General features: G+C 43.3%; 1 protein-coding gene across 8 annotated transcripts in view; it reads right to left on the bottom strand.

Moving 5' to 3' along the window:
* Positions 1–3,051: 3,051 nt before the first annotated feature.
* The window catches only part of KIF20B (kinesin family member 20B), a 69,153-nt gene continuing 61,166 nt past the window's right edge, over positions 3,052–11,038 (bottom strand). For 7 of the 8 annotated variants that reach the window (XM_090056802.1, XM_090056804.1, XM_090056808.1 and 4 more), the window contains 2 exons: positions 9,732–9,874; positions 3,053–6,078 (listed from right to left, as the gene is read on the bottom strand). In XM_090056802.1, the coding sequence (XP_089912928.1) occupies positions 6,001–6,078; positions 9,732–9,874 (221 nt within the window). In that variant the 3' untranslated portion in view covers positions 3,053–6,000. Of the gene's footprint in view, positions 6,079–9,731; positions 9,875–11,038 lie in introns of all 8 variants that reach the window. The other variant, XM_090056810.1, reaches the window with a different exon arrangement.

The following is an 11,038-nucleotide window of genomic DNA, read 5'->3' as shown; positions in this document are numbered from 1 at the left end:
GCTGCCATGGGGGGAGCACCTGGCTGACCTGGCTCAGGTCCTTGCTGGTGGGATAGAGAGGGAATTAAAACTCTCCCTGGCCAGACCCCTGCATCAGTCTGCCCCTGCTCTGTTTGGGGATCAGAGGGGCAGGGCCAGCCTGGTTAGGCTGGAGCGGAGAGCATGCTGGGATGCTGGGGGAGTCCAATTCAACTTAAACCAGCAAGGGGTCTAGACCAGGTATTGTATAACTGATTTGGCTCAAACCAGCTTAAGTCTGATACTACAGTCAACCAGGTTTATCTCAAACGAGTTTCAGCCATTTTCAAACTGGTTTATGTGCACTGAATGTCTGTTCTGTTACAGGCTTGAACCACTTTCTGATCACTGAAACCAATCTGTGTGTAATGTCTGTTTCTAGCATTAAAGTACCAGGGTTCTAATGTCCCCTAATACACAGAGACTCAGAAAAATATGTTCCAGAGGGTAAAATTATATATTCAAGCAACCATTAAGTAACTCTAATACTGTTTTCTCTATTTAAACTGCATTCTCAGTGTGTATATTTTTCAATTAAATTTAGTAACTCATTTAGAAAGTTACATTTTAAAGATCACCTATTTTAATCTCTTCTTTAATGTTTATATTAAAATATAAATCCTCTTGGATGCCAGGCTTGTTTTGTCCTATACTTGTAAAACAGGCAGGATAAAATAGTAGTAAAGAAAAAAGAATTATTACTGTTACATGCATTAAAGTAGTCAAATCATATTTTGAAATCACAATAGAGAGCATAAACATGCAAAAAAATTTTCTGATTGAAAGGCCTGACTTTTGCTCTGTTCACATCCTTGTCACTGTTGCTAACATGCTAGTAGCTCTCCAAATGACAATTCTTTTCGTCACAATAACACTGAGCAAAAAAGCAATATTTTAGAAGCTACCCTTGATGGTTCAGGCTAAAAACAAGACATGGTAACAATGTGCTAGTCAGGTTACTCTTAGCTTTTAGAAGAGCAATTCTACTGGGATTTGCTACCACATGATGTTGGCCTTGTACTTCTTAGGCTCAAGGAGCTTATGTCCTGCACACAAAAACTTTTTGTTGCTACATTACTGTGGGTGGGGATGTAAACTATGCTCTGTCCCTCTGTCACTGTAGATCACTGACAGAAAGTTTCCAGCAATTCAAAGGGCTGGAGAGAGTTCCACAGGAGTGGAACACCCTTGCAAATATCAAAGAGTTAGTATCTGGGTATAGACTAGTGTAAAAATTACATCAGTAAAAAAAAAAAAATACTAATGTAGGCTTCTATGACATATCTCAGAGCTGTACAACTGGCAGTCCACAGCCTGTGTGTGTGGCACTTGAGCAGTCATCTCAGCCTGTGGGCTACTACCTAGCTGCCACTCCCTCCATTGTTCTTGCTGTTGCTGCATCCAGGATCTCTGGGCACCTGCTTTTCTCTCCAGCTTCTGTTTCTGGCCCCTACCCCTGGGAATGGGACAGCAAAGCCCACAGGGCCCACAAAGCCAGTGCAGTGGGGTAGATTGGAGGGTCCACAGCTCATGTGACATATGGCCTATGCAGCTCCTGGTTGCTCTTTAGTTGGACCGTCCTAATGTAGCTGTTATGTCTGCATGATTTAGTAGATGTAAGCACAGCATTTAGAGCCAAAGTTATAGCAATATAAATAACTTGTGTCACTACAGGATCATTCAGACTTAAAATTAGAATGCAATAGCAGATGCACACTCCTGTGGTAAAAAGGTTTGTTCAGCCATACTGCTGACTGCGTCCGAGACCCTACATCTATATGTAACAACCAATGAAGTCACCTGACTTGAGACAAGGTCCCAGGGTGAGCTGAGCCAGGCAACAGCATGGGCCAGTAGGGCTCCTCAGAGACTAGGCAATACAGGCCAATGAAACTCTTTCTGGAGGCAGCCATCTTGGAAAAGGGCGAATGGCTCCGCAAAGGGCAGATGAAGCCCACTGTGGAGGCAGTCATCTTGGGGAAAGGGAGAGCTGTGAGAGAAGTGCAGAGGCTGAGGGAGAGCTGGAGCCCAGCGTCCTGTCCTTACAGCTGCCAGAGCCTGAGGAAAGTGTGGGCTGTCCTGCGGGCTGGGGGGGTTGGGAAGCCCAGCACAGTGTCTCACTTGCTCCCTTTCCCCTGGGAGCCCTGCCTGGACAAGCACCCAACCCTTCTGGAGACCCCCAGCAAGGAGGACTCTCCTCCAGGCCCCCCCGTGTGGCATGAGGTGCACTAGGGGGAGGGGGACCGAGGAGGTTGGTCCAGCTCCCCGTGAGTTCAGGGCAGGAGGCAGAGCTGGGGGACGTAGCTCCCTTCACACAGGGCAGGGTCCCTGTGAGGAAGAGCTAAGACCCAAGAGAGGGGGGCAAACTTCAACTGCCTGGTGAGTGGGGGTGTGCCATGTGGGCAGGGGATTGCCAGTCTCCAGCCCCGACCCTGCCCCGTGTGTCAGGGGACGAGGGTCTGGGCAGGGTAAGCCATCTTACAGGGATTTCAGAGGAGCACCCACCTGCAGCACAGCCCTGCCCCGGGCACATCTTGTGAGACCCTTAGAGCAAGGACCCGCCCACAGTTCCTGCAGGAGAGGCATGGAAGCGGCTCCACCTTCCCGGGCATCCAGTCCAGGCTACACCATGTACACAGATCATCCGAGGCTATCATTGTGTACATTACTGACTGAGGGGATGAATAAGTTTCTGACAATTTATCAGTTGTGTATTAGTTTCTTTTTCTTTAGCCCTTTGTAAATAAAGCGCACATAGTTGTGAATTGTGTAGTGTCTAATTGGAGGCCCAGAGACACGAGGTGCCTTCTTGTGAAGGGAACCTCCCTCACTCCAGGAGAGCAGGAGGTTCCAGGCTGTGGGCACCTCCAGGGATCCAGAGTTGGGTTGCAGGTAGCCCTGTAGCCAGGCTTACATACAGAAGCAGCAATACTGATTCATGTTTAGAAGTCAAAATTACTACACCCTGCTACATAGAATTTAGTCACAGCTCCCATTGTTGACCTTTACTAATTCTAGTCAACTACTGACAGAGTAATACAAAAGACAGAACATCTTTAAACTCAGCCTTATTTTATTTTCCTTTTTCTCCTTCAGCTCCATTTCTTCCTGATCAAATAGATTTTTGCAAAAGTTTTTCCTTACAGTTAAAAATTTCTGTGCAAACTTCATAAGTTTATTTTTCAATTTTACTTTCCTTTAATCCTGCTCAATAAATCTGATTTTGTGATCTAATGTAATCATTTTAGGCAGCAAAAAAATAATTAAAAGTATGTAATAGCAACTAGCTAATGATTCCTGCAAATCCCATCTCACCAGATGCTACTCAAACTTGCCGGGTGATGGAGTTGGTTATTCTAGAATGTTCCTGCATTACCCAAGAGATTCCTTTAATTGAGTTCTGAGCTCAGAGGAAAGATTAGCCCTTTCAAAAATGGGATATTGGAATCATAATCTGAAATTATTCCTACAACTTCAGGTATGTGATAAAAATGCAAGGAAAAGAATAGGAGCAAAATATTGACATACTGTTTCAGTATTTGAAGTAGGATGCATGTAATACATTTGTCATTGTGACTACTGAACACAGAAAGTTGAACTTTAAAAAAATGCCAAAATGACTTGCCAAGACAGATGCAAGCACCAAGACTGAGGGAGCATCCAGACATATGCCATGTTAACATAGTTGTTACTCAAATTGCTTTTGCACACAGACATATCTTACACAAGTATCTTGAGCGGGCAGATGATCAATTCTCCTGGGACAGTTGCTGTAGTAAGTCCTATTACAGCACTTCATAACAAAAGTAGTTGGGGAGCTAGTCATAGCCTGTGTGCATACTCCAGGAAAGGAGCTGATGTGCAACAGCACTGTCATAATTTACACAATCATTATTTTACCCCGATTTTTCCCAGTGTTCAACATAGGATTCTCATTAGTTAAACCAGTCATATATGTTGTGTTATACTGGTGCAAGGATAGGATATACCAGTATACACATATTACACTTAAATACTACTTATTATTTATTTGTTTTCAGCACAGCACCCAGGAACACTAGTCATGGTTCAGAATTTTGACTTGCTATGTGCTGTCTAAACAAGAAACAAAGTTCCTCCTGCTATAAAGAGCTTATCATAAAAAGTACAGGGAAGGTACAGTAGGGAAACGCAGGTAACAGTATCAAGTTGGCACAATAGTAGTTTCAGTATGCTAACAGTTGTCAAATTTTTAGTAACCATGTCAAAGGAAAGTTGTAAAGAGAGCTCTGATGGAGAACAAAGAAATGGCATCACAAGTATTTATGGGAAGCTCTTCCACACATGGGAAAAAGCACAAAACTACTTATTTGAAAATTGAACAAGGTGACAATGAAGGAGCCCAGGTCCTGCTGACTGTCCACAAGACTTAGGCTCCTAAGTCATTTAAGTATTTTTGAAAATTGTAACCAAGATGACTACTTCAAATCCACTCAGATGGAACTCTCAGCTGCAGTTAATAGACTTACTTGTACACACACCCATTGTAGAAATAGCCAATATTGGTCATAATAACTTTGTTGCTTATTATGCACTATAGAGTCTTCAACCTCAAGGACCAAAACATATGTAAGGTTAATAAAATTATAAAATCCTTTAATAGCTGAACAAGTATAGAAGTGTAGGGTATTTGAATGACACAGTAGATTTATACTGCCTGTTTTCCATTCAACTCCAGAGATGTTATTAAATTGTCTGTAAAGTGCTCCAATATAAAGAGGAGTGACAAGGAAAAGATTAAGTAGTGGATAATGTGACCACAATTTAAAGCAACTATTGTAGTGCTTTAACTCCCTAAGCAAAATTCAATTAATATTGTCCAGGATTAGCCAAAATGGATACAGCTGTGTTACAGGATTTGCAGAATGGATACCAGAATTACTACTGCCTATATATCATCTCAGGAAGAAAGCAGAGCACCTAGTCATCTTGAAATGATCATACAAAGTACAACAGTTACCCCAGAAGGATAAAGAATATGAACATTTGTTTCAGAAAAGACAGTCAACCAACAGGAAAGCTGTGTAGACGGGAGGCCAAAACACGCATCAGGATTGCTAGGCTACAGACTCACATTAACCACTGACTTTCTGGGGAAAATTATTTCAGTTCTCTCTGTAAAATGAGGATGCTTACACTTCTCTATTTCACAAGGTGTGACAAGACACAACTCATTGTTATCACACACAATTATTTTGCTGTTGTGAGCTAGTTAAATGGTATAGCGATGAAAACCAGAGGGATGCCTACTCAGCAGTACAATTATTTCTGTGAATTGTCTTTGGTAAAAAGCAAGCTTTGTTGTAAGCAAAATGTTCCATCTGAGCAGAAAAGTCCTAGAGTAATAGATGCTGCTGCCAAGTGACTAGCTCAAAGCCAGTGATTCAAGAGTGGAAGTATTAGGCTTCTTGAAGCAAAAATGTCAGGCTTTATAAATAGTCTATTTTCAGAAGACTGAATAGAAGCTAAGGACAACGATGATAAAAGATGAAGGAAACCCATCTCTGTTTCCTCCATTTCATTCAGCTGATCTTTGATAACTTTCTAAGCATGTTTTCAAACCTCTGAAAATAATTTAAGGCAAAAGGTTTCTTTTTTTGCTCAGTTACTAAGTACCTGAACTTATGCTAAGATAAAAACTAAAGCAATTCTCTTGAAATACACACAAGTCATTCTCACCAGCTGAGAGACATTTATGAACATTTAAAATGCCAAGAAACTTCAAGAGGTTGTAGACACAATCTTTCTTGAATTACATTTAATCTTTGTAGGCTTAAAATTTTGAACCTATTAAAGTCCTAATTACTTCAGCATATACTACATTTAAAAAAAAAAAAAAAAAAAAGAGATCTGCATGCAGTCATTGGAATAGTTATGCTATACAGTAACATCAGAGTAGATATATACTCTGATGAGAAATCATATGAACATGTTTCTATAAGACTATTTTGCAGTTTTTGTTCGCAGTCGTCGCTTCATGATTACGTGATCACTTTCCTTTTCCTTCTGATCCAGAACAATCTGAAAAGAGGACATTTTGCAAGATATTTTAGCTTTTCCTCTGAATAAGCTGCTTAATACAAACAATTCTATGTCAGCATCACTCTACAGATAATTCCGTATCCAAAACAAGGTTCATGATATAACCACTTCTAATGTTCCTACATGCTATTTTCACAATGTGTTGTAAAATAAAACCTCTGAATGATAGATTCATAATATTCAGAGGTCAGCATTTATACATCTTTACATAAAGGTAGGTCATGACCAAAGTGAGAGGAAGTGTTAGGATGTCTTAAATTCAGTTTGCATCAAAGTTAAGTGGAAAACAAGTTATAAAAGCAAAGAAACAATTCTGATGTGGAAGTTATTTTCTATTCTAACCTTCTATTACTAATTCCATGAAACACAATGCAGTAAAATCTGTTATCCGGCATCCCTGGGGTAAGGGGATTGTCAGTTATGTAAAAATTCCAGTTATACGAAAGCCCCCAGCAAGCCACACACGGAGCAGGGTAAGGGACATGTGGTGGCAGTTGCCTGTGGAGCGACAGCAACGTAGGGTGGCGGCAGCGACAGTGCAGGGTGGTGGCAACCGCTGCCGCATGCAACTTATCCCTCGCCCTCCCTGCCCAAAATTTCATTTAATGGAATTTCCAGTTAGTTAAATGTCAGATAGCAGAGATTTTACTTTATTTAAAACATACAAAAAAAACCAAAACCAAAACCAAAAAACTCAAACACCACGTTTAATCTTCCCTTGGTTGTCTCATTCTGCTCTCCTCTCCTCTTCCTTTGCAAGTTCCTTTGGCATTTGTTCCCTAATTTTTTCAATTTCCTCTTCTCTAACTCTTGTCAGGGATCCAGTGCTGTCTGCCTTCCGTCCCCTCCATTCAGACTGCTCTGAATGTGACAATTTACTTGCCTAAGCACTTGTGGGATTGAGGCATAAGGATGAGTTTCTCATGCTCACTCTGCACAATTTACCACATTTACCTGAATACAAGATGCTTCCCCTCATAATTAGATTATATGCATGGAAATTTATAAATGTATTATAATTTTCCCCATATGGAATCTAATCATTGGAGGATCATCTTAAATTCATCTCCCCCCCCCAGAGACACTACTGCAGGTGGTGGGGAGGAGAAGTGATGAGGGAGGTAGTAATGGGTAGGGACCTACTGATATTGTGGTGAAAGTGCACTGTAGCTCCTTCAATCTTGCAGTTTCCCTTGAGCGCCCTTCCACCACTGACTGGTGGAGAAGCCCTACCACTCACTCCTGATAGGCTGTGAGGTGAAAACCACGGTCTCAAATACGGTGCAGTTTTTCTTCCCAACCAGTCAGCAGCAAGTGGTGGGATTGCTGGGACCCCTTGGCCAATCAGCGGCAGGAGGCAAAAACTGTGCCAAATTTAATATAGTGGTCTTTGCCTCCCCACCAATCAGGAGTGAGCAGCGAGTGATGAGGCCCTTCCGCCAATCAGCAGTGGGGGAGTGTGCAAGGGAAATTGCAAGATTAAAGGAGCTGCCAAGCAATAGAAGGGGTATACAGTAGGGGGCAAGCAGCATGGAGGCAGCTGGACAGGCAGTGAGAGAAGCAGGCAGCTTGCCCCCTACCACCTGCCCTCCCTACATTTAACCCCTATTGTGCCTGCCTCCTCCCTCCCCCCACCCAACAGCCTCAGACTGCCCCAATCCCTGCTTCCCCAATTCCCCCCTATCCACAGCTTCAGGTCTCCACCCCCCTTTCTCCCACCTCTCCCCCGCTGAATTGTCTCCTCCCTGTCTGCCCCTCCACACCCCTCTCCTGTTACCCGTCCCTGTTGCAGGCTGGGGCACAAACCATGGCTCCAGCCTGGCTGTGTAGCAGCAACGCACAGCTGGCATTATGGTTACAAGCTGGGCTGGAGCATGTGCTCCATGCTCCAAGATGTAGCAAAGACAAAGCCTGCCAGTACAGAGCAAAAGTAAGGAAGTTGTGGCAGAGGGGGAGAAAGAGGGAGAAGCAACATGGGGGGAAGACTTGGGGCTGCAGGGGAGGAGTGGCAGAGCGTGTCAGATGGGGACAGGTTTGTCCAGCTGGGTGTTAAAAACCTCCAAGGATGGAGATTCCACAACCTCTCTGGGTTACCTGTTCTAGTGCTTTACTACCCTCCTAGCTAGGGGTGCACCGATAGAGATTTTTCAGTTTCATAGCAGCTAGGGTCAGGAGGGACCTGAGCAGATCATCTAGCCTGACTCTCTACCACAGGCAGCAATGAATGCTGGGTTCACAAGACCCCAGATAGGTGATCATCTTGAATTTGCCCAAGGTAGGGGCAAGGACCACTTCCCTGGGAAGTTGGTTCCAGATTTTGGCCACCCTAACTGTAAAAAATTGCCTTCTGATCTCTAACCTAAACCTGTTCTCCATCAGCTTATTACCATTGTTTCTTGTCACTCCAGGGGGAAGGGATCTACCTATTTGCTGTTGATCTCCCCTGATGAGTTTGTAGGCAGCCACCAGGTCCCTCCTCAGGGGGCTGATACCAATAGATGATTGGTTAAGGAGGCATATTGACTGATATCGATCCAATTTCCGATACCAGCCTGGCAGCTTGAAGAGCAGTGCCCAGCTGGTAAGTCTGTTGTGGTGGAAGGGGAGGGAGGAGGGAAGGGGCAGATCAAGGCCCCCATGATGAGGGAGTGGGTTGGGACAGCAGCTGCCCAGCCAGGGTGGAGTGGGTGCGAGCCAGAGCCACAGCTTGGTGGGGGAGAGAGGGGGGCCGTTCCCACCACAGCGGAGGGGACAGTTCCCACCGCTTTGTGGTGCTTATCTGCTGGCTCATCCAGTGGCTCACGCCACTCATCCAGGAGTACATGGGGGGGCTGCCCCCAGATCACAGTGAGGGCTGCACTCGGGGTGGGTAGCCGCAGCAGTGGCGCTGCAAGTGGGTCCTATGGGGGGTGGCTTCAGCCACCCCAAAATTTTCCATAGCCCCCCATAGTCCTCGCTCCTATCTCCAATACTGCCCACTCCAAGCACAGCCCCTGCTCCACCCTGATTGGGGGACCCCCCCCGCCATGCCCTCCCAGACAAGCAGTGCTCAGAGGCAGGAGTCCCCATCCCCCGCCCCAGACAAGCTGTGGCTACATTTCACAACTGCCCCGCCCTGGCTGGGCAGCACTTGCTCCAACCCCACTCCCTCCCCTCACCATGGGGGCCTTGATCTGCTCCCCACTTCCCTCCCTTCTCCCTTTCAACCACAACAGACTTATCAGCTAGACATGGGGGTGTGCTCCTCACTGCCTACGTGCTGCACTGCGGCTGCACATGCACAGGCCATTTATCAGCCAAATTATTGGCCGTATCAGGCTGATTTCCAATACAGAATTTATTTTTTTTATATATATATGTTCGATATCAGATTGGCACTGATGTATCAGTGCACCTCTACTCCTAGTGAGAAAGTTTTTCCTGATATCTTACCTAAGCTTCCCTTGCTGCCAGTTGAGACCATTGCTGCTTGTTCTGTTGCAAAACTAAAAGGACTAGTAAGGTAGATTAATCAGAAACTGGCTAACCATCACTTAGTTTAACTCTTTAAAAGAAAAAGAAAAAAAAAAGAATAAATTCATGGTGACTAGATGTCCTGCCTACTCTGTGAACTACTGCAGAACATAACTTACCACATGACCAGGAATATATAAAGGAGAGGAAATGGCAGCTGAGTAGAGCCTTCGTTTGGTTCGTTTTGGCTTGGGCTGATTTTCTTTGTGATTTTCCATTTGTGCAGATTTGGGAGAGCTTATCGTTTCAATCAACTTCTTTGCTGAAAGAGCCATTATATTTTAATAGTTTATAGATTTTGTAAGTCAAGACAGAATGAATTAGAAAAAAAAAAAAGAATAAATATGATGCAACATTTAAAATCTATAAACACATGCTTTATTTTTTAACAAGATTTAGGAAAAATTAAAGTAGATCTAGATGTGGAATTCAGAAAGGGCAGTTAACTGAAATTACATTGCTAAGAAGCCAAAACTGTTATGAAACTTTTCTGCATTAGGTGAGTTGCAAGAGTTCAAGAACATGCAGGAGACATCACAGAGGTGCACCTTATAGACTAAATCAGGGATGCATAAGCTTTTATAAGTAATAGTTGCTTTGTTCAGCAATTAGACTAACTGCTGTGTGAAGATAATACAGATGGCAATAATTAACATGCACACCTTCTGTCAAAATTTAAAATGTGTACACATGAAACAAATCCTCCTTGCAGTTTAATTCCATATCTAGCTGAATTTAAAAATGGCAAAATTCTTGATTGGCCTTTGTAGACTTCTTTTATTAACACTTTCAGAATATTTTCACAAGAGGATAGCTTCCATATTCAGCAGTATTAGTTAATAATACTCCCTACCCCACCAATAAATTGCATTGTAACCCACTGCTGTTTCTCTCTTAACAGCTGTTGAACAGAATGATTGGAGAAGTCTTCTCTGGCATCTCTTAAACCAATAATGGTGGATAACAGGAAGGATAATAAATAGGGGACAGATCACTGCTGTCCCAGCATCCACTTCTGCCAGTAGGAAACAGGACACTGAGCTAAATGGATCATTGATATGAGCCAGTATGGCATTTCTTATGTAGATATGTTTAAATATCATATCTGTGGAAAAGGCAGTTAATACCATTCCCAAAGGAATAAAACAAATCAGACTTTTCCCCATACAGAAAATTATATATTTTGGATATGATTCTTGTGTCAATTTTACACTAACCCCAAGCTGTCTGCCCTCCTGTAGCTTGCCTGACTCCTGTCACTGCTTTCCCCGAAATGCAGGACGGGAGGCAAACTTTAGACAATGGTACAATAATTAGATTCTGTATTTGGAAAGTTATAACAAATTTATAATTTTCCATATATAGAATCTAATTATTGGGGAAGGGGGGTAATCTTAAAGTCTAAATCATCTTGGATTTGGGTAAA

This window comes from Crocodylus siamensis, chromosome 7 (assembly GCF_052110815.1).
Source record: "Crocodylus siamensis isolate JL-2025a chromosome 7, ASM5211081v1, whole genome shotgun sequence".
In the NCBI taxonomy this organism is placed as follows: Eukaryota; Metazoa; Chordata; order Crocodylia; family Crocodylidae; genus Crocodylus; species Crocodylus siamensis.
The sequence above is the reverse complement of the archived record's forward strand: the minus strand, read 5'-3'. Positions and strand labels throughout refer to the sequence as shown.